Source organism: Myotis yumanensis, unplaced genomic scaffold (genome assembly GCF_028538775.1).
Source record: "Myotis yumanensis isolate MYYU_CA2020_CCGP unplaced genomic scaffold, mMyoYum1.0.hap1 SCAF_6, whole genome shotgun sequence".
NCBI lineage: Eukaryota > Metazoa > Chordata > Mammalia > Chiroptera > Vespertilionidae > Myotis > Myotis yumanensis.
In genome coordinates this window covers 15584828-15609753 of record NW_027223757.1, presented here as the reverse complement: position 1 = coordinate 15609753, position 24926 = coordinate 15584828, and the positions used below count along the sequence as shown (strand labels likewise).

Here is a 24926-nt window from a genome sequence, read left to right as displayed (position 1 = left end):
CTGCAGGTGGGTGGTAGGGAGCGAAAGGTCCCGGACTGCAAGAGCCCCAGACTGTGAGAGGGATGTCTGACTGCCAGCAGGTGGACATCCCTCAAGGGGTCCCGGACTGCAAGAGGGCGCAGGCCAGGCTGAGGGACCCCCCACCCCAGTGCATGTATTTCGTGCACCGGGCCTCTAGTAAAAAATATTAATCGTGCTCTGTTAACCATGATGGTCCTGTTCTGATTAGAGAAAGCACATTCTAACCTGGCTAGGAGTTGTCCGCCCTGGGACATGGGAGCTAACATTGAAATGCAGTCCATCCTCCTTTTCCGAGAACTGCCTATCAGCATGGAACGATTTACAGCCTCGTGGCTGAAACAATCTAGTCCCAGAGGCGTGTGCCCTTTGCAACCCCCAGCCCTATTGCCTGTCACCACTACACTGTGCCTACTTTCCCATGCCTATAATTCCTACTTTCTCACATAATCTTTGTCCTTCTACCCAATATAAGCAGCTGGTTTATGGAGAGAGGTAGAGCAGATTTTTGTGGACGACCTGCTGTTCTCCCATACTGCCAGCATCATTGGAATAAACACTCATATACGATTCAACCCTGCCTCTGCTTAATTGGCTCAAGTAGTGACAGGCAGCCCAAACTTCTTAGTTGTCTGGTTACATACCATCATTAAAGATAACCGAATGAATGAACAGTTTACAGATTTTACAACATCCATTTTCCTGAATTACACTACAAGGAAACAAAACAAAGCAAAGCAAAGCAAACAAAAACCTCTTGTAAGATATCCCACAAAAAATATGTCACAAGTCCTCACCTATCAGACTTTCTGGAGGGCGTGTTTCAAAGGTGACGGCAGGCCCCACTCCCAGCTACTAATTCAACAGGTGGAGCCCATAGGTAATTTGTACTTTTAACATCACCAGGGGATGCTTTGGATACTACGGCCTTCAGGAGTCTTGAAACTTTTGTGTGAGAAAGGATAATCCTGTCCAGCAATTTTTAAGAGTTAGAATAAAATACGTTAGAAAAACCACTTACTTTAAAGAGCTCCTTCTTTCATGGTCTATACACGCTCCCATTCGCACAAGGATTCTGAGAGGACAAGTTAATTCAAAAGATTGGTTTGTACATGGAAAGTCCACTTAATTAATTTTGGAACACAGTAAGGGTACAAGTAATTAAATTTATAGATACATAAATAAATACCAAAACAATGCTGGAATTGGAAGAAATTAGATGTTTAAAACAAATGAATCAATAGAGAGAGAGAAAAAAACCATTTACTGTTAAATCATTTTGCTCAAAAAAAGGTAAAATTTCCCTAAATAAAAAAAAAAATCATTCATTTATTTGCATTTCTTTTCTGCACCACAAATTTACCATCCTCTTGTTTCATCAAGATCTTAGGAAAGACATAGACCTAGACCTTCCAAAGTCTAAGAAGGAAGCAAGTACAAGAGCCCTGAAAACAATAGGCACATCCTCACCTAGGAGATTAGCTACTCTGAAATTAAACTTGGCATTGTGGTTACAATGGACCCCCTAGATAATGGACATGAGCATGAGGATAAGGAAAGGCTTGGTAGGTATCTTAAAGAAGGAAGGGGGATAAGATTAGGAATAACTAAAGTTTTAGTATTTTCCTGGTGATGCATGGGTAGACTGTCTCTTCCAAAAAATGTGTATTTTTACTTGACTATTTCCTGGAACACGAAATTGAATTAAAATTAAAAGCTTATATTCACTACACATCACAATCATAAATGTATGGAAAAGAGGCTAGCTAGATAAAAATCTAAGTTTGGTAAGAGAAGGCTCAGGGTTTCCTCGATTGCTCATTATTAAAAAGACAACATAAACGTAGTAGGGATCCAGGGGTGCTTTCACATTCTCAACAATGAACTGGTTACCAACATCACATAAACAAAACTTTACACTATGAAAAATAAACTAAATAATAAAGTAGCTTTCATATAAACTTTCTAAATATTGAAACTTTACTATATTAAATAAGATATATAATATATAACTTTTACTTAAAATAATTTTAAAATGTGTACAGCTCAGCAATCATAATCTGATTTCACTTTTTACAAAAGCTACGAGCCTAACTCTTATTACTCCACAACCCCTTATCAAGACAAACTTTGGAAAACACATCCATTCAATACTTTTTTTGAGAAAAGATGAATAGCCATTGATAAAAAAAAAATGTACTATATATAATGTATTAAAGGTCACTCATCTAGCTTGATTTCTCTACAAAGAATCTCCATTTCTTTATTCTTTTTATTATGGCTTTCTTCGTACAGATATCATACCTATAATTATGCTGATATGTGAATCTGTAGCCACTTTAGTATCAATGTAATTCTTTCCCCAATTCTTGAATATATTTGATGAATGTGATACTTATATTTCTACATACCTCTATAAAAGAACTTGTAAGATGTGCTTTTAAAAATTATTCTTCTTGAGGTAAGGATACAATTACAAAATCCTTAACAACAGGCTGCAGGAGCACTAAAATAAATTGTAAAATCAAATATATGTGTGATATAAATGAAGAGCATTAATAGAAGAAGAAGAAGAAGAAGAAGAAGAAGAAGAAGCAGCAGCTATTCACAGAATAGAAGTATAAGAGGTAAATGGTATACAACAGTTATAATCTACTCTTAAATCTTCCATGTTTTAATGGACCTTGTAGTCCTTCAACTTGAATAGAAGATGAAGATGTGGCAATAGAAGAATAAAGTGGCCGAAGTGCAGGAAACAACCCTTGATACATGGTAATACACTGACGAAAATAATGTCTTAAGAATCCTTAACTTGCATTGTGAATATCAAACCAAAACAATACAGGGCGTTTAAAATGATTCTTCAGCTAGGCATTTAACTAAATTTTCAACTTCTCACCCCAGGAAAGTGTTGGCTGATTCACCTGAAATTTGGTTATGCAGATAAACATAAATATTTATATAGGCAAGACATTTACAAATTGATGGGATTCAGTGTTGGCTGCACCAAAATGTACCACTTTGGCATATTGATTATTTTGAATTAAAGTTACTTAAGAAATAGCCCATGAGGATGCTGTACTGGAAGGTAAAGGGACATTCTTATCACCAGGCACAGAGAGTTCAAGGCCGAGAAGCCTGTAGAGACGAACTCTATGACTTTACTAATTTACCACCTCAAGCCCAAACTTCTTTGTCTTATCGATTTGTCTAAAAGCTGCCTGTTTGGGTTACTTCTTTGACTCTCACAAGTGTAATAAACATTTAAGCCCTCCATCAAAAACTAGTGACAAGAGAATTAAAATAAGACATCTCCTGGTGCCAACTTTACTGCACTGTGAATGAAATTATTTAGAAAAGAGCAGCTTCATTCCCAAGGGGCACTTGATTGCACACACACCAATTTTGCATTCCATGACACTCCAATAAAAAATAAGTTCTAGGCTAAATGTGTTAAATTCACACAGGAAAACATTTCTGTTTACAAATTCTTTAAACATAAGTGGCACCTCTAAAAAAAGTAAAAAGGTGGAGAAAGAGAAAAAAATTGATTCCATTTTGCTCCAGAAAATGACAGGTCTAGGCAGACAGAGGTTTAACTGTGGAAGTTAGATAACATGTTCTTGTGCCTGGAGCTCCCAGATGAGTCAACATTTCCAAAAACCACTGACAAGATGTCTACAAATAAACACAGAAATGACCAGGAAAATGACAACTATTCCATTAAGGAATCATCTGGGCAATCAAAAGGCATCTTGCCATGAAAACTGTTCACAAGTCATTTGAAGAGTCAACTTCAGGGTATTTTGTGATATTGTTACAAAGAAGGATTTGTTTTTAAATAAATAGCACAGAGAATTTTATAATAAAGTGGTTTTGTAGTAGCTGCTACTCCCAAAGACCATTCTTCATTTAGTGTCAATTTGGCTGTTATTGTAAAATAATGAGTGTTGATAAGTTTCAGAATTAAATAACTTGAAGGTGAAATTGTTTGCTCAGTCAAAACCTTTATTTCTTTTAAAACAATGGTTTGTAATTGTTATTTGACACACAGACTGTGCTAAAAAATCCAAATCAAGAAAAGTCATAAATCTACATCATCAATTTGCCACATCCATTGCTATAAAAAATAGCAAATATACTGGAGGTGGTGTCCATGGTATGTCAAGATCCTGCTTCTTCCTATTATTGTAGAATGAGGAAGGAGGGCAAAAGCAGAAATAACTTAATGTCCATAGAATGAGAAAAAAAAGGGAATGAGAAAAGAAACCAATGTAATTGGTTTTTAAAAGAAAGATTTTTAAAAGAAAGAAATCAAATAATACTGGAACTCTATGACACTAACATAAAACGAGAGCTCCAGAAACAGATACTCTGTCAAAATTTATATTACCAGAATAATGTAAGAAGCAGAAAACTGGAGAAGACCAAATTCTGTAGGATGGATTAGAAATATGATTAAACAGCAACCTTCATGAAAGTACTAGGACCATATGATTTCATCATAGATGACTTCTAGGAAATATTAATAGCCCTGACACTATTTAAATTGTATTGGATCACAGAAGGAAATCTCCTCGATTTATTTTATGAAGCTTGCATACTTAGAAAAGTACAGGTATGCAAAGTAGGTTTACAGTTGTTTGTATGAAGAACAATGCAATAATTTTGTTATTGCCATTTATATTTAACACTTGCTTGGAGAGTCTTGCAAATACACTAAGAATGTAAAATAAATACTATTAACATCAAACATAAATGAAAAAGTTTGTGTCTAAAGATAGCACCTATAAAAACCAAAGAGATACTTGAAAAATTTCATAAGGGAATTCTGACATGAAAAATGTGCCAAAACAAGATATTTCTCTTATTTAAAAATAAACACTTACAAAGAGGAAAATTGTCCATTCACAATTGTTATAAAACTTACAAACTACATAAAAACAAATATAATAAAAAGTACAAAATCTACATGTTGTTAATTGAATTAATGATTTTAAATTTAACATTAAAGACTGATGGTGGAGAAATAGCCAAGGGAAGTATGAACAAGAGAAATATTAAGCAGATTTGTTTTATCATCTGTCAGAACATACTATAAACCCATTGTAATCAGCAGTTAGGTAGTGACATAGGATACAAATGAATCAGTGGAACAGAATAGCTAATTAGGGAAAACTATTTATGATAATTTAATATAAACAAATATGATGTTTCTATTATTTGAGAAGATAAATGCTGGCCCAAATGACTATCTATACAAAAGAAAATAGTGTTGGTGTCCCATTAAGTACTAAAATATATTCCAGATGAGTTAAAATTTTTCTATAAAAAGATTAATCAGTATCTTAAGAAAAATGCAGATTAAATACATACAAGAAACTATAAATGTTTTATTTAACAAAAATAAAAATAAAAATTACTTGACCAAAGTGACCAAAATAAAAACATAATATAAAAGAGATTTGGCCCTAACCGGTTTGGCTCAGTGGATAGAGCGTCAGAGTGCGGACTGAAAGGTCCCAGGTTTGATTCGGGTCAAGGGCATGTACCTTGGTTGCGGGCACATCCCCAGTGGGGGGTGTGCAGGAGGCAGCCAATCGAAGTTTCTCTCTCATCTATCCCTCTCCCTTCTTCTCTGTAAAATCAATAAAATATATTTTTAAAAAAAGAGATTTGGAGATTTTCAATACATATTGAAGAATATCAGGTTAACTTCTATAATATTAAAACAGGTTAATTAGCTATAAATACAAGCTAACTAGAAAAAAATAAACACAAAAGATGGGCAAAGATTTGGACATTTTACAAATTGTGAATTCATTTGACATCTTTAAAGAACAATTGAATAATATAAAATTAAATGTAAGAAGTTCATGGTAAGTGTAAAACAGGAAGCAAAATGACATGGATAAATACTATTTTTAAAAATAAAAAAGTATTTATGCATGTGGATATTAAAAATAGAAAATATATTTTTAAAAATTATAACTGTAATTCTTTCTGGTTACTAGGGATTTTAATGCTTTATTTTCATTTTTATACCTTTCTAAATTTCTTTTTCTGGACCCAAATACCCTTATCTTTCTTCAATATTCTTCAGGTTAGTAATTGACAATTATATTCTATCAGTTGTCATTATCTATAATAATAAAAGCATAATTAGTCCTGACATCCTTCTGGATGTCCTTCCAGGATGAAACCAGGGCTGCAGCCCTGGGATTGAGGCAGCTACCACGGCTGTGAGTGAGGGATCCAGGCACAGGGATCCACGCAGCCACCCACGACTTGAGGGAGGGTTCCAGGCAGCCAAGGCAGTGAAGGCCTACTCTTGCATGAATTTCATGCATCAGGCCTCTAGTTCAAGTATAAAGCTAGAATAATTATGAGCTCAGTAAAGGGAATTTATTAACTTACTACACATGTAAAGTATCAAAGACAGAATGTGTACACACACACACACACACACACACACACACACACACACAGAACTTTTATGTTGCACCATCATCCTGTGACCTATTAAATACTTATTGCCTATGTACCATCTGCCTTCCCCTTAACAGCTTGGGTTTTGGTTTTTTAAATGCTGAAATCACAGTGCCTAGGAGAGTATCCAGCACACAGTAAGAGCTAAATATTTGTATAAAAAAGAATTATTACTTTTATCAGAAAACAAATATACAAAGCTTTTTTTTTTTGATAAATTCATCAGGCCCTTTAGATAAAACAACCGAATGCATAAGAAAAGTATTGTTTTTTTCCAGGAATGAGACAAAAGATATATTTTTCTTATAAGTGTTTAAAGCAATGTTTTCAACAAAATTTTGTAATAAATAAATGTCATCAGTCTATTTCTTATAAAATAGTTTACATGTAGGTTAACTGCCATATTGCTAAAATGAAATTCTGGAGTAAAAATGTCCTGAAAGAACTAAAGTGATACAATACAGGTATAAAGTGCTATTGGTGTAGAATAGGTTACAATGGCTGTAAGAGAATATATGGACCATTTATCCTTTAGGCAATTCTGCAAAAATGTAATCTTTATTTTTTTAAAAATATATTTTATTGATTTTTTACAGAGAGGAAGGGAGAAGGATAGAGAGTCAGAAACATCGATGAGAGAGAAGCATCGATCAGCTGCCTCCTTCACACCCTCTACTGGGGATGTGCCTGCAACCAAGGTACATGACCTTGACTGGAATAGAACCCGGGAATCTTCAGTCCCTAGGCTGACGCTCTATCCAGTGAGCCAAACTGGCTAGGGCAAAATGTAATCTTTCTTAATGGAACTTTGATGTGTGTTGAGAAGCGTTGATTTTGAGGTTTTACTGAAAAAGTGCTAGTCTCCAATACCGGCTAACTGGAGGCCCAAGAGCTTCAACTGGCAGTTGACTGGCGGGTGGAAAGATACCAGAGAGCTGAGGAGTCAGATAAGGCTGGTACCTGACAATGAACACCACCCGCCTCAGCACACAGGCCGGCTAATGAGGCACAACAGTAGGATCATAGTTCTTTTCTAGAGAAAATACAGGGTTTGCCTTCACACACAGAGGGGAAATCTATGTCCCACAAAATCTACACCATTAAACTAAGCTGCAATTGATTTTAAACTAGAGGACTGTTTTGGGTGCAGGTATTCAATCTCCTATAGTCATTAAAAAATGATGATTTCAAGACAATGCCCCGAGTAATTTATAACATATACTGGTTGCATAATACACACTCAAATGATTGCATTATATAACTGTGCACAGGTGACTAAAATAGAGGCTAGTGAAATTATTGCGGGCTTCTCCCCTACCTTATTACATTTTTGGTGCTGACTACTTAAAAAATAATTCTTATCATGAATTCTGCATCTAGCAAAACTATTTCTCCAGTGTACAAAGGAAGAATATACTCAGAAATGTTATCTCACCTTTTCAGGAAATTTTGTGAAGACTATCAGAAAGAAAATTCACGGGATCTAAGCAAGCATGAATCTAACTCAGGAGAGCAGAGCAGGAAGACAGATGTTTACCAAACATAGAGAACAATCAATTCTGTTAGGAGCAAATGGACAAAATACTATGAGAGGAATAAATCTCCAGGGAATAAGAGCCACCATTAAACAAAAAGCTACAGATGAAATCATGGTCACATATAAAGAAATTGTCTAAATTCATGGTCTAAATTCAAACAGGAAAGTAATGAGTTTCCAAAATAAGAAGAAAAATAAATAACAAGCCATAGATTGAAGACAAATTAGAAATATATTTAGAAAAATTGTTTTTATAAAAAGGGGTGAGTGGGAAGAGAGCAACCAAAGAATCTGTATGCATATATGCATAACCCATGGACAATAGGGTGGTGAAGGCCTGGGGTGGGGGTGGGGGGGGGTAAGTGTGTGCTAGAAGGGGGGGAGGGGACATAAGTAATACTTTCAACAATAGAGATTTTAAAAAAAAGGTGTTTTTTTTCTTATAAGAATAAAGAAAGGCAACCAAAAGTCCAGTGGAGAGAGAAAGAGACTATAAAATATAAATTTAAAAATATATTAGACTACAATGACTTTGCTTTTACAGACATCTGAAGTATATATTCCAGAAAAATTACAAATAAATTAAGATCAACTGGAGAGGAGTAAGGAAAAGGACTTTTATGTCAGATTTTACTTTTTAGTTTAAAAAAGTATCTACATGAGTTAATTTGTGTTTTTTTTATTTTAGAAAAGAAACTAATACAGGCATATATATCACAACATATTCCTTTAAACATTTTTCTAAACCTATTCAATGATTTGCAAACATGAATTTAGATGGTCAAAATGTAGTGACTTATATTTACCATGTTCTGTAAATCTTTAGTCACAGCCTGATATCAGAACGCGAGCATCCAGTTTCTTCTTATAGAATAAATAGCCCATAGATCCCAGAGGGAAAATATCCTTTTGAGAATAAATTGCAGTCACCATGTCTCATTATGACATTTATTTTAGAGTGGGCTAAATTTGTAAAACTTGTAATGATGATGGGTTTTTCCTTCTTCTAGGCTTATGGGAAAAGACTTATTTTCCAAAACTAGTCGAAGTCATTAAGAGTAGTCACTGTTAATTTACTACTATTCCAAGTCTCTTTACCGCTAATCTACATTGATTTTCTGTCCTGAACACAGAAAGTGCACATTTTTAATGCTTTAGCTGCAGTGACTTTTCTTTTGGAGATTGTTTTTGCTCCTAGAAAAATTAAATAGAAGAGGAAAAACAACTATTTGAAAATAGGCAAACAACTTAAAAATGACTGCAATAGTGCATATATTTTTAGGGAGGTAACATTATTAGAGTGAAAGACGCCTATGGCGTGAAAATAGGACTTAGAGGGTGCCCTCCATTTATTCCTATTGGTTATATGGTACATGGGGATCCGGGTTCCATGAACAATTAAAATTCAAATCATGGCTGATCATCAGTAAACAGTAAATTCCAGAAATTTAGAAAAGTTTTCTTTTATAATACACATTGAGAATGTGACTAGCTGCTTTCACAGACCCTCTGAGGTGTCTATACATTTCCCAAGTTGCCACATTAGAATGTTTTTATAAACTAGGTCTGCTGTCTCCCCCTCACCGGGCGGCCCACAGGCCTTGCCCAGGATGATGAGGGTCCTTTCCTTTTCCACGCCGGCTCCAGGAAAAGCATGGTGAAGGAAGTCAGAGCAAGTGAAGCCTTGTCTGAAAATGCCTCACTATTGTCTTTCTATTCTGTGCCCTCCCTCAACGGGGAGACCTCATCGACAAGCACATGCCACACCTTGAAAGATACTTTGTGGTGAAAAAAACAGAAACAAAAACAAAGAGAACAAAACACCATTGTGGTCCAAATTAAGGGACCAAGTTTGGTACTCAGAAATAAGCTGAAACTACCATTTAAAACTTTAATACATAAACTGAAAGACTATTCAGTTCTTTTCATTATTTTAGAAGAATCAATGGGATATAATGATATACATAGCCTAACAGTTTATTACTCTTAAAACAAAAAGAATGAAAATGTATGAAGATTGGCTTGTCTTTTTAATCATCACAGCTTTGCTTTATCAAATTAGCTATAACCACATTATTTTAATCTCTTGGTTTTCAGGAACTAAACAAAATACAAAAAATCTAACCTTCCCCATTCATTTGATTTTAGGATTAGCTACTGATGTCCTGGAAAGAATCTCCATTAGATATGTAATATACACACATATTTTTGGTATATATTATGGGTATTTTTTTCAATTACATAGAAACAAATTCACCCATCAATTATTTGAAGTTCTTTTCAAATAATAAGTGTGGATGAATAATTATATATTCATACTTAATATATATCATATATAAATTATATTATATATGCATATATGTGTACATAAGCATTGTCAACATCAAAATGTTTATTGCTATAAAATATAATTCAAACATTAATTTCTGGAAATTAAGGATACCCTGTGATACTGTTCTTCCCCAAGACTAAAATATATATCACTAAGGGTTTTCTGTTCTTAATTCTTAAAACACCAAAGGCCCAGTGCACAAATTCATGCACAGTGGGGTCCCTTGGCCTGGCCGGAGATCAGCCGATCAGGGCAGGCTGGCAGGGAGGCTCACGGGAGGTTGGCTGTGGAAGTGCACTGACCACCAGGGGGCAACTCCTGCATTGAACATCTGGCCCCTGGGGTGGTCAGTGTGCATTATAGCTACCGGTCGTCCAGTCGTAATAGTCACTTAGGCTTTTATTTATATAGATGAGGTCATTTCTTCATTAAATACAAAGTTAAAAATGTAATCCTTAATATAGAGCTGGCCGACCACAATTTAAAATCTAATGTTCTTCCAACTGCAAATTCCATAATGGATTTTAAACTTGCCAACAACTTAACAAAACTTTTCAGCTAGATCATGGCCCTCTCAGCTGTGCTCCTAGGAGACAGTTCAATACAGCGGTTAACAGCATGGGTTTGGCAGTTAGGAGGATCTGGGTGCACATCCTAACTTTACCAATTCCTAGACATATGGGCTTAGGCAAAAGTGCTGGGAAGTTCAGGTGAGGTTTATAGGATTTGTAGAGAAAGGTATCAAGGTGGAGGGTAATGAAAGTGGCAAGAATAAAATATATGATTCTTAGAAATATTACCCTGATTTTGGAATGCTGTACTCTTCTACATTCTTATAACATTTGAGTAATACATTTTTAGCTATTTTTAATTCATATCTAGTTTTGGGACTGGGTTTCTTTGATCAAGCCAGTAGATCCAAACTGTATAAGGTATTTTTTATTCTTTCAAAAAAAATTCATTAAATAGAAAGAAGAAAAGAAAGGGAGAGAGGAGGGAGGGAAGGAGGAAGGAGAAAAGGAAGGAAGGAACAGGGAAGGAAGGAAGGGAGGAAGGAAGGAAGGGAGAAAGGGAGAAAATGTTTTTGTGTGCTATGGCATCATGTCCTTTGGCAATATCACCAAGAACACTGCTGTGCCATTAGCAATTAGAAACCTACACACTCCTCAGATTATTTGAGAAAATTTAAAGCAGTGCAACTCATTAACATTTTCTTGTCATTCATAATAAACACTAGATATCTCAAATCACATTTTGCTTGCCACAGGCCCAGACAAAGATGCATTAAACAATTCCACTTATGACATAAGGTAAAATAAGGTAATGCTTTCATGGGAGCCATGTATGTGTTTATTCATGAATTATTTCACCAGAGTTAATTGTGGTTTTTTGTTTGTTTGTTTTGTTTTGCGGGGGGATGGGGACTGATACTGTTGAGAATTACACAATTTAGATGCTTTCTGTGAATTCTGGCTTTAGGTTTCCTTTGCTTGGAATTGAAATAATCAATTTCATTTTCCTTCAATATATTACACTCCTTGAAAGCCAGAGGCCCTCAAAGAATACTAATGACTTCCTGTTCCAATTAACTGTTTTAATTTTTTTTTTAAATTTCTTCTTTACTCTTAAATATACCAATACTCTCTACATTTTATTTGTTGATCATGATCATGTGTTCTGTGTTTCAGATGATGCCAACATGCTTTTTTGGGGCTTTTTTTCCAGTTAACAAAACAAAACATAGAGTAAAATGCTGCATCAATAAATAAAAATCTTTACAAACAGCAAATGTGGAAAGAGATGCATTTCTTAGACTCTATTTCAGGGTATCTGCCTTTTTGATTTAGTAAATTTAGACCCAAAGATAATCAAGGCCTAACATTACACTTTTCAAATAATATATACATTTTATAATGTTTAAAGCAATACAAGAAATCTCAAAGAGAAAGAAAAGTTAATTTTAATAAGAGAAAAATAATAAGTATCAAATGAAAATTTATAATATTTAAATATTAAATATCTTTACTATGTGATCCATATATAGATAAACACTAAGACTCTAGGGGGAAAATGAACAATGAACACCAAAAGATAATCTCCCAAGAAGGAAATAAAAATGGTTAATGAACATATGAAAAAGCCCAACTCAGTAAAAATAAGAAAGGCAATTTAAAATATATTTTCTTCTCCTATCAGATTAGCGAAAGTGAGAACAGATAATATTCAAGGTTAGCCAGAGTGCAGTGAAATAGACTCTGCTGTACAGTGGTGGGAGGAATATTCAGTAAAATAATTAGGGATAGGTAATTCTCAGTTATATATTAAGAGCCTTAAAATTATTCATATTATTTCATTATACCTAGGAAATTCTTCCTAAGGAATTACATTGCAAGTAAAGATGAGGAATTTTTTGTGGAAAAAATAGGGAATTGTTTATAATAATGCCATGGAAATAGCATAATATATATAAAAACAGCATAATGTATTATGTATTATGTTGTGTAGTATAACATATAACATTAGTGTAATTGGTAGAATGCACAATGAATTGGTTATATAAGTTTCAAATTGTTTGATAAGATGTTAAACCCATGTCCTTCATTGACCAAAGTTTTTGGCATCTATGATGCCATTGAAATGTCTTTTAATTGTAGTAGCTATTGTTGTTTTATTCCATATTAAGGGAAATTGAAAAATTTTAATTTAATTTTTATGGCAAATTATCTACTTTCCTGATTGCACTTTTGATTTTCAACGTGGTATCACAGCCACCAGATTCATGAATGCAATTATACAGAAATGGTATGTTATACAGAAATTACACCAAAATAGGTAACTAGAACAGAAATTGGTGCTAAAACTTGAGTGGTACTGTAACACAAACCCAAAACACTCAGCATTAGTTTGGAGACAAGAAGGCAGGTGGAGGCCAGAGGGCAGCAAGGAGACTATAGGTGGAGACAGAAACAACATAAGGAAGCTGTTTCAGAGGGCCGGAGACAAGAGGACTCAGGAAGACAATTGTCAGAACAATTAGCCTGTCCAGAGCCTGCAGTAACTGGGAAGACAGAGAACATACCTATAAACTTGTGGACCAGGCTAAGGGGGTTTCAAGCAAAGAATTGACAGTGTTACTTGTTACCTTTTAAACACATATAACATGATATTTAAGAGAAAAATGAACAAAAAAGAATAATTCATTTTTCAAGTATAATTTACAGGATATTTTTCCAACTCAGGACTTGCTGATTTAGAAAATAAAAGTTTCACATTTACAGTATCTCCAGCTGTCAAGAGATTTTCCAAGTAAGACAATGTCTCAAGGAATAGATCAAATTCAAAATGCTGTCTGCTAGTCAAGATCAAACTAAAGATGTAGCTCTAAGACACCTTGTTAAGACCTCAGAAAGATTTCAGACTTTCTGAGCTACCCAAAAGTTCTAACAATCTTAAAGATGTCCCATGGCATCCTTTTTTTACCTTTCATGCTAGAGAGAGCAGCCCGTCTTGAAAAGATTTGTGGGTATGTATTTTATCTACAGGGATGGAATTATAATTTGATACACAGAAATCACGTACCATATTTTAGAGTTGTAGCAGCTTGGACTAAAAGGGCCAGAAATAGTACAACTAACAGCTTGGAATACCTTACTCTATTTTAAAGTGCCTGCCAGCCTATTGTTAATCTATACAGTTTAGTATTATTTTCAAATAATAATAACAATAAAGAGAACACTCTTATAGTTAACATTTATTGACAAATTTTTAAACGCCAAATTTTGTGCTAAGGACATTTTATAGAATATCTCATTTATTCCTCAAAACAAACCGCCGAGTGTTTCAGCTGTACAAACATTTTGATCCACACCTAGAATTTTGTCCCAAGAACCTCATAGAAATGGAGAAGACATATCTATATGTATAATGATCAGAGCGGCATCATTTGTAAGAATAAAATCATGGAGAAACCTCAAAGTCTTTTATTAATAAAAGTTAAGAATCTTTTATATAATTGGTTATAATATATAAATTAATTAAAGCATATGGATTAATATAATTATTGTTTTCATTTAAAAGATAGGGACACTAAGGATCAGTGAGGTTATGCTCTCTACAGTCACACAAAGTTTAGCTCAGACAGTTAGAGCATCATCCCAATAGGCCAAGTTTGCAGGGTTGATCCCCGGTCAGGGCACATACAAGAATCAGCCAATGAGTGCATACATAAGTAGAACAATAAATCAAGGTCTCTCTCTCTCTCTCTCTCTCTCTCTCTCTCTCTCTCTTCTTTCCTCTCTCGCTCTAAACTCAATCAATAAGAAAAAATATTAAAGTCACACAGAGTTTGGCAGATGCAAGATTTCAACCCAGGTATTATGACTTCACTCCCAAACCCTGTAAGAGTGTGCCTATATTGGATCAAAGTACAATTTATATTTTTAAAAAATGAACCATACTATTAATATCCTGTGCAATGAAAAACTTCACTCTGCAAGAGAACACATCTGTCTTTTTAAGAGATTTACATGGGCACACAGCCTTAGATATAACATGAACTCAATTTCTGGGTGTGCGCTTTGAAAAGACTATGAACTCTTTGCTCATCTTTAACCAGACAGTGAATGTCTGCGCCCCACTTGCTATCATATTGCCTATTTCTGAACCAAGGAGCATTATCTCGGTTCCCGGTGACAAAGAGAACAGGTCATAGGAGGCATCTTTTATGTGAGGGAGGGCTTCCTGAAACCCAGACAACCTGCAGGCTTGTGCTGAATAAGGCAGGGCTTCACCTGTGCTATCTTCTACGTCTACTTTTTACCACAAACTCACTTTATAATTTTAAATAAATGCCTATAGACTTTTCCTTTGTTAAAATGGAAGACAGAGGAAAAAAATGATGAGACAGAAAAAAAGACATTAATGAAGAGCTATAGCTGAGATCTGAGGCACATACAAAAGTAAAAAAAAAATCCTAAATTATGGTTCCCATAGCAACTGCAACACAGTTGGATTTCACTTTTATGTTAAGTAAGCTTAACTTGAGTGGGAATGCAAAATACTTTCTCTGAGCCAAAAAGGAAATCATGGAGAACACAGAGATATTGGTCCAGACTCTTTTGGCTTTCAAACACGTCAATTTTTAACCCTAATATGTATTAATATGTTCACACTGAAACTATAAATTCATTTGTATTAATTTAAACTATCCTTATTCAGTTTTAAAATATGATTATTTAAAATGGGAACATTCCCATTAAATCTATTAAGTCAGAGGCTATGACTTTATGCTTTAGAAGCATAGGGGCATAATTCCGCTTTTAATTACAAAAGAAAATTTGATGTAAGTACACTTTATGAAAACAATTGGATTACATTCACTGTCATATGCTTTAAATTTGACATTTTCAGCTATTATAGATGTCATTTGAAACTATGAAAACAAACATATTTACTTTAAGGAGAGGTTATGCATATAAAATTTTAAGACATTTTCATAGATTTCTCTATTTCAGTAACATTTGAAAAAGGTTGGAAGGGTACTTACTCCTTTTATGTAACGAGGTCTATATTGAATAGTTCCAAATAAACCAAGAATGACGATAATAATATGTACAAAATTTGCCAGGATAGGTGCCCACTGATATCCAAGGAAGTCAAATATTTGCCTCTCCAGCACACAAACCTAGAATAACAAAACAGGATATACAGGTGAGCACACTGATGAAAGAAAGCATTGGATCTCACTGACACCATAATTAGCAATTATAACTGCGGTACCCATATCTGGCATTAGTCTTTAACAGTGAGAATGCCATTTTCAGGTCTATTTCAAATGAAAACTATGGGAGCTGTGGGTCCATAGACACTACCAATCCTCTCAGTGTTGAGTTTGTGGAGGCTTCCAGCAGTGTTCACAGGATGTCATCGGTGCAGTCACAGGATAAATTACGTATATTGCCATAGTCACTGTCAAGCACGTGAGCTCATCAACCAGAAAGTTCTTCAGGGAGACCACAGGAAGGGTTTGATGTTAGTATCTGCTCAAGGTCCTAATGTGAGGGAATAGGACAAGAGGGGTTGATATAGAAGAAAAAGAACTATGGAGTACGTCAAGAGGCCTGAGTTTGACACGCAGATCTGCCACTGAGCAGTTGCAGTGCCTCAGGAAGTCATTTCCCTTTTCTAGGGGTCTGATTCCTCATCTGCAAAATGCAGGACTCCAACTAATATCTAGGGTCCTTCTAACCCTAAGAGTATTGCATTGCAAAGCAAACATGGCTTTTTGTCATACCCCGTTAGCTACAGTAACCAAGTAAAAGGAGGGCTCTAAAAGAAAATTAAATAATGGAATTAATTTTCTATTCCAATGGAAACAAAAAATAAAAACAAAGCATTACTGTTATAAAAAAGCAAGGGACTGAAGTCATTTCAAATTCTCCTACATTCATCTGTGCTTATAGTTTTACAATGAAGACACATGTAGATACGCAGTCAAGGGGGAGAGCAAACCAATCAACTAAGCAACCAAAAAACAAAAAAATACCAAATAAATAAAACTAAGATTGGTTCTAGTCCAGAAGTGGCATTTTATACTGAAAAGTGAAACCTGGATAGCTGGCGAGTCTCTCTTCTGATCTACTGAAGCAAGTGGCAAGGGTGTCTTAAACCTAGCTTTATTCTTCCTGCCCCGGGTGGAATGACTATAAACTGTCTGTTTGAATTAAAACACTGTGAAAGGACCTGATGTTCCAAACAAAGATTCAACAATTTTTTTTTAACTCAGGCTGTAAAGGAAAATTATTTGTAAAACCCCCATTACCAACATCACTGGTCTAAACTTAATTCTTGTCAGAAGGACATCCTAACTCTTGAAACTGTTAAATGAAATACATGTAGCTCAGTTTAAAGACCGCTTGAATGATCATCAGTCCCACTGAATTTCTTTAGCTGAGCAGCACATTTTTCCATCAGGCAGTGAAAGAGAAAAGAAGCTCACGACAACTGTTAGCACAGCACCTGTTTTTCCTAAGGCACACTGGGTACCATTGTCATGGTTGCAACGGAACAGCCCTGCCTAGTCAAATCTTCATTTTCACTTAGTCAATGGTGAAATTCACTTGGCAATGCTTACAAAAACAGCAGCTAAGTCTGTTCTAGCCTGCATAATATAAATTCACAAATGCCAACAGAGTCCCAACAGTGGAAAGTAATGTTCTGACTGATTAATAGACTGGCATGGAAGTTGCACGTGACCCCAGACTCACAACCTTGAACTGCCTTCTGATGAAACAGTCCTTCAACTGTGACCATGCAGTTAATACTTCCTAAAAAGGAGACCCACTGTGATGTTAGGTGGTGTTTCATGGGTCTTGTTGGAATACATCAATGGTATAAAAAATAGGTGGTGATTCTCAGAGCACCATTGCTAATCATCTGTGTAAAAGCCCATTCTAAAAGAGATTTCTCTTATCCATAGCCTATGAATAAATAGTGAGTAGGGATGTAAAACAGCAGCAAGAAGAATCTAAACTATAAATTGGAGCATTATAACTGTGGGGACACAACAGGGAAAAGTAGAGAGGATGAAGCACATCAGTCAAACAGCGGGTAATCCCCATTACTGCTTGAATTATGGAAGAAAATAGCACTACCGTCATTAATTATAAAGAATATATAGATGATAATATACTTGCTATGACTGCAAAGCTAAAATAAAGTCACATCAACATTTATCAGCCTTTTTTATGACAGAACTAATAGTCTCATCAAACATTATTTACAAGGTTATGCAGACTGAATAAGTTAATGTGCAATTCTTCACTTATAATATTTCTGCCTTTTCCTCTTTTTTTGATTGGCCCTATTAGCCATCATAAATAACTTTATCATGGATTGTGTAATTTAGAGCTAGGACTGAAAAAAATGGAAGATTCGTTGAAAAAATTCAGTGAGTATCATAGTAATGACTTAGAGAAGTAGTTATAGTTTTTTCCAAGAATCCCTTGCAACAGGATGTGGATCAATTATAAAATTACCGGGAGGGATGTGGGATTGGGGCAAAGAGAAAACATATTTGTTAAACTACATTTGTGCTGGGGATTCACACTATCCCAAGTCATGTGTTGTCTCATTGATTCTGCACAAAAACTGGGAGATAACTATTATTGTTCTATTTTTCAGAGTAAGAAATCTAAGAGATGGTGTGGCTAAGTGATCTGCTGAAGTCTGAGAAGTGGTAAGTGTTAGAACAGAAATGTAGGTCTCTGTGCATGGCCCCTGTGTCTGTCCCTACTGTGTGAACTCCAGGCACACATAGTTCCAAAACAAAACACTTTCACAGTTTATGTTGCCGACCTCTGCTTGATACAGGACACACTACCTTTTTACCTTCTTTATTTAGTCCAGAGAATGTCTGATCACACTTGTCAGATCATGACATTATACCATCATGGGTCAAGGCAAACCTCCTTTTTGTTTTGCTCATTTTATTTTCTTCTTTGCCTCTTTCAACCCATGTTCCCAGTGTTATCCCCCTTTCTCTCATTGGACCTTTTGTGTGTGTGTGTGTGTGTGTGTGTGCATATATATATATATATATATATATATATATATATATATATAAATTTTATGTTCTTTCAATCACCTGACTTACAAATATATGTACTAGCATATGCCTTGGAAAACATATACTGCTGTTGAGCATGTGATTTTCATATTAAAAGTTTTATGGAATAAGTCTCTTTCATGCTTGTCTATTTTACTCTCTATAAATTGTGGGGTATTTTGTATGTTTGGTTTCTGAACCCTAACCTATTTGAAATGCATTAGAGGCCCGATGCATGAAATTCATGCAAGAGTAGGGCTTCCTCCCCCCCCCGCTGCTGGCACTGGCTTCCCTCTGGCACCCAGGACCCGGGCTTCTCTCTGGCCACCATCAGGCAACTGGGTCCCAGGCTTCCCTTGCAGTCTGGCTTTTTCTGGAAGGTCGTCTGGAAGGACGTCCAGAAGGATGTCTGGTCTAATTAGCATAGTATGCTTTTATTATTATAACTTGGTGCTTTCCACAAAGAATTCTGATCCCTTCCATCACTATCACTGAGGAGGGTTTTTTTACTTTTTTAATATAAATAGGGGCTGATCTTTACCAATTATTTCTGCATCTGTGGAGATATATACTTTATACTCTTCTTTTAGATCATTAATGTGACTGACTATATTATCCATTTTTGTCATGTTCAGATATGACTTTTGATGATGTTTTATAAATACTGAGCGACACAAAGCATACCTAAGGTACTAGTGAGTGTGGGATTGGGAATACGTGATGAGATGAATCAGACAATTTGTATGTTATCTGGCAGAATCAGCCTTATATTATGAGATATGCTAATATCTGAAATGGGTTTTAGGCAGAAATTCTCAAAACTCTGAAGAGGGCCCAGGTGTAGCTGTTCAAATGATACCCTCGCTATAGATCTACGTATTTGGTTCTGATCCACTTCCAAGTCTATTCATGTGGCAAGTACATACAAACAAAAACATGCCGATGTGGCTAACATTACCAACACAGGGAAACGCATATGAGGAATGGGTTGACTATATTCAATAAGGGACTTTAGGAATTGGGCAGAATCAGTTGCTAAGTTCATCATTAGCATTAGCTATTTGTTCAGTACTGACTTTTTATTCATCGAGAGCTCAGTGAAAGCCAAGTAGCAAAAAAAGCTTGCAATGTTCTTAGTTTCATATGGTATTGCCTTCTCCTAGCAAATGCCTTTCTCTAGAGATAACTCTATTGCTATTTTTGAACAGCACAATCATATTAAACATATTAAAGCTGCCATCTGGAGAATTTGAAATTTGTCAACTAGGTAAAATTGCAGATATATATGTTTTTCTGAAAAGCTGATAAAGAGTCCAAACACATGCCTCATATATCATTATCAGAGAAGTGATGGCTAGGTAGCTCTCAGCTTGGGTCTTAATAAACACTTGTATATCTTTGTATGGATTTTTGTTCTGTGAATTCAAAACGAGGTAAAATGCCCCTCCAATACTCCTGCCCTCTCCCCATTGGAAGCGGTGGATTAACAATGTAATTGCTGTCATCAGTGTTCCCTGTTTAGCAAACGCTATCTATCTAACTGGGTTGGAGTTGGGGGGCGTGCGTACTATCTCAGGGAACAGCAGTGGATGCCATAGAGTCCTGCGCCTGGGGTCTTCCCTGTCTTCTTTCTCCCCTCTCTGCTCTTTCCCTGCTTAAAAGAAGACACGAGCCCTTCCAGGGCGCCGTTTATGTGACTGAAGCAAGGCAGCCATATGGAAGATGTCAATCAAACCTCTCAAACTCTAGGCTATGTCTCTTTCATAAAATTCAATTTCATAAGGATGGGAGATAGAGTGACAGCCTCACTTACTGACTGCTAAAGGCCAATCAAGAGTTGAAATGAAAGCACGAATGTTATCAAGATCAAGACCATGCACTGGCAGTCACTGTGGCGGTGAGTTATATCAGACATTGCAACTAGGAACACAAAAGAATAGTAGTTTAGATGCCTAGAGAAACACGTTAGAATTTGTCCTGAGGTACATTATTTTGGGGATTGTAAATACCATGTCTTCTGTGCCCTGGAAAGTAGCCATCGTATTGAATTAAACACCGATATGGAGGTTCTGTTTTGAAAAGAGGCAGTCATCATACTTGTTTTCCTGTTGACAAAAGGCGCCTATGGCTGTCCATAGGTGAATGAAATAAGAGATGATGTTCACTATCAGCTTTAGGGGTTCCACCATAGACTCCATTAATGTAGCATAGATAACTCGAACAGGCTCAAAATGTTATATTCTGTCAAGCTATGAAATGTATTTCATACCTTATGCTTGAAAATTCAAAGCATTACAAGTACTCCTAAATCATACACCTGATTTCTCTGTCTGCATGCACACACATTTTATATATACGATTACTATTCAGAGCACTATTCCAAGCATTTTACAGATAGAAGTTTATTTAATGAAACATAAAATATCATTTCCATTTTAAAGATGAGAAAATTAAGGCAGAGAGATTAAGTGCTCCAGGCTATATTACTGTTAATTGATGAGGATGATTTACCTCATATCACCTCTAAGTTAAAAGTAGTAATATATTGTCTGGCGGGTGTGGCTCAGTGGTTGAGTGTTAACTCATGAACCAAGAGGTCCCGGGTTTAATTCCCCATCAGGACACATGCCTGGCTTGCAGGCTCAATCCCCATTGGGGTTCCTGTAGGAGGCAGCCAATTGATGTATCTCCCTCATTGATGTTTCTCTCTCCCTAAAAATTCAATTTTAAAAAGTAGTAAAATATCATTGATAAAACATTCAATTAAATTTCTTGTATATTTTAAACAGTTGAAAAACAGTCTAAAGCTATCCATCAAATTTAACTGAGTTTGCAGAAAATAGGGTAAGTAAAAAAAAAAGTGTGTGTGTATGCACATGTATAGAGAGATATGGATATCGATATGGATAGGGATACATATATAGACATATACAGAATATCCCTTACATGAATGCAGTGAGAAGCCAGCCACTTTCAAGCCATATACATAGAGTTTCATCTAACAGATCACTCAAAATGTTAGAGAAAAATTATAAGAAATAATTTTTAATAAAAGTCTTTAAACCATTTCTTGATATGAAGTGTCATTATGAGTATTATATTGTGTCACAGAATTTGACTTAGATTCATAAAAGACATTACATTCAATCACGCACAACATATTTTGCTTCACATGTGAACAATCAAGTCAAAATAAAACTTGCAATCCAGATTTTTAAAAAGTCACAAAATGGTATTTCCTGCTTTGCCTTTTTAATCTCAGGGTTTTTTGTTGTTGCTGTTGTTTGTTTATTTTTTTTTGTCTGTTTATTTCTAGTTGAACTGGCTTTATTTGCTTCACTGATAATCACATTTCACATTTTGCTTTGAAGGAAACAATGCCAGTCTCAGACCTCAACCCCCAGGCTCTGCCTGAGCTCTGCCAGGTCCACCATTAGTCAGGCAGCTTGATCGGCATCACCACACGCGGCACTCCCTGCCATTCTCCCATTCCCAGTTGCTCCAAGAGGGTTGGCCAGTCTTGCTGGTCAAGCAACGTCTAAGCCCTCGTCTGTAATGATAGTCCTGTCAATGCACAGAGCATCAAGCAGCGTCAGGGTGGGAATTAGAAGTCAGCCTGGTCAGTAAGCACAATCTACTAATTACTTGCACTGATGGTTTTCCTGGAAGAAAATAATCATGGGTCTTGAGAAAAAGCAAACAAAATTACCTCAACTCCCTTATGTTATCTTATTTTAAAATAAGGTGGCAATTTTAGGTTGTTTCAATGTATCCATTCTCAAAGTCCTAAGTCTGAGTTACTTTTTAAAATCAGGTGTATTTTATAATAATGGTATGTGCTAGGAGTCCTGCATTAAGTTCATTTTAATTAACTAATTTTGTACATAATAGTATTGAAAATAGACCATAGAAATGATATATTTCTATTTTAATATGTTTAGAGCTATCATAATTTTAAAATTATAAAATGTTTCACAGTTTTTTTGTGTGTTTTTGGAAATAATCATAGATCAAGTTATTTATTGAAAATTATAAACCTGCACCTAAAACATAGATATAATTTAAAGTTTAACAATGAAAATTACATATCTTTCTATTAGTTTTTGCATATTTGGGTACTAGAAAGGAACCAAACTCAATGGGTTTCTATGAATTACAGAAAGTTGTGTATATATATATATATATATACCTATTTCTATTATGTACATGTCAATATCTATGTCTATATTTATAGATATCCATGTATATAATATACCTACAATTTATATGTCTACATATTTTAGATGTGGACTTGTCCATATAAAACTGTGATATTTATGCAGTGACTTTTATTAACCTGTTATAATATATGCATAATGACACAATTTATATGTAGACCCTAAACATATTAAAGGTTGGAATAGTGTTTTATTCACTACTTTAATAGCTGGCGTACAAAAATCCAAACAATATTTATATTAATTATTAACCAAGACTATAGAAGGTATAGATTTTAAAATACCAACTGAAAATTGAGGACTATTCTTTGAAGCTGAACCTATTCAAGAATTTACCAAGTGGTAACCATGTGAGGCAATGGATAAGTTCATTACTTTGACTGTGGTAATCACTGAACAGGCATACTTATATAACATATAACGTTGTTCACTTTATTGATGCACTTTTTGTAAATCACACCTCAATATATCTAGAACAAAATTAAAAATAACTTTCCAATACTGAAAAGGTACAAAAATAAGTCATTCCAACCTGGCTACTGAGCATTTGTTCTGAGGTTCAGTTTCATTCTAAGGTTACTGAGTGATGTCAGCTTTCACATTTCCCAGTGTAATTGATACTTAGTGATATAGGAGGTTTTATATCTATTTTATAGAGCAATTTCATCAGAAGTAACTAGCTAGTTGGAATAACTATAAATTTTTTTCTATATCAGACTTATTTTTAATAAGAAAAGTAACTTATGCTTGCCCTCACAAATCAAACTAAGATTTGGAAATATATATAAAAAAGTTAATAATCTTTAATCAATATTAGAAGTTTGATGCTTATTTCCCACTGTGGCTTATTGTTCTCCACACTTCCAGGTAATGTTTAAAGTTTGACTTGAATGTTTAAAGATTGGGCCTTGACAGAGGGTAGGGGGTGTTGAGATGAGGTGTCTGTGTACTGGAAGCTCTGAAGTTTATAATATGGAAGAAGAGTCTCAACAAATTGCTCTTAAATAAAATTTGAACATGAACTTTTTAATACAATCCTTCAATTCCTAATAGTTTCTTGGTCCACTTACCCTGCTATAAACTTAAATTAATACCTTGAAAATTAATATAAGTTTTTATTCTGTGACGCTGTTCTGCCTTGAACCCATATGAGCTGAGGAAATGCAATGTTTTAAACTTAGAAAAAACTTCAAAGGCTAGGAGAAATACTAAGAGGTAGTTAGATCCTAACCATAGGGTGATCTATTTCCTTCACCCTCTACAAGGAAGACAGACTTTCATCAGCTCCTTCTTAACATTCCTAAAAACGCATAAGAAAGCTGCTTCAAAATTGCCATGGCATGCACATTAGACACGATACTCCTCACCCACCATGAACCATTTGATGAAGCATAGATGCTTCTCAAATTTGAATTCATTATTGACCAGGTGATATTGTATACATCTGAGGAGTAGTCTTCCAAAGAGCTACATGTCTTAAAGAACCATGGGGACATACAGCATTTGTTAAGCTGGAAGATGGTGTTGTCACCTGTTATTATAAACAAATGAAAAAGCAAACAGGCATTGCAGGATAGATGATATGATTTATAAACCAGCTGTAATGTTGACCTTATCTGGACTGTTAGTTTGACAGAGGCTAGGAATTAACTACATGATGAATTTTATTTTCTTCTTGACAAGAAATGCAACTTGTAAAATGTATGAACATGACCACATTGTGAAACT

General features: G+C 35.2%; 1 protein-coding gene across 4 annotated transcripts in view; it reads right to left on the bottom strand.

The window, feature by feature from the left end:
* Positions 1-24926, bottom strand: part of NKAIN2 (sodium/potassium transporting ATPase interacting 2) — a 783533-nt gene that overhangs the window by 392347 nt on the left and 366260 nt on the right. For all 4 annotated transcript variants that reach the window (XR_011471813.1, XR_011471812.1, XR_011471814.1 and 1 more), the window contains exon 2: positions 15922-16059. Coding sequence is in view for 1 of the 4 variants with exons in the window: in XM_070417620.1 (XP_070273721.1) it covers positions 15922-16059 (138 nt within the window). In the remaining 3 variants the exon portion in view is untranslated. The remainder of the gene's footprint in view (positions 1-15921; positions 16060-24926) is intronic.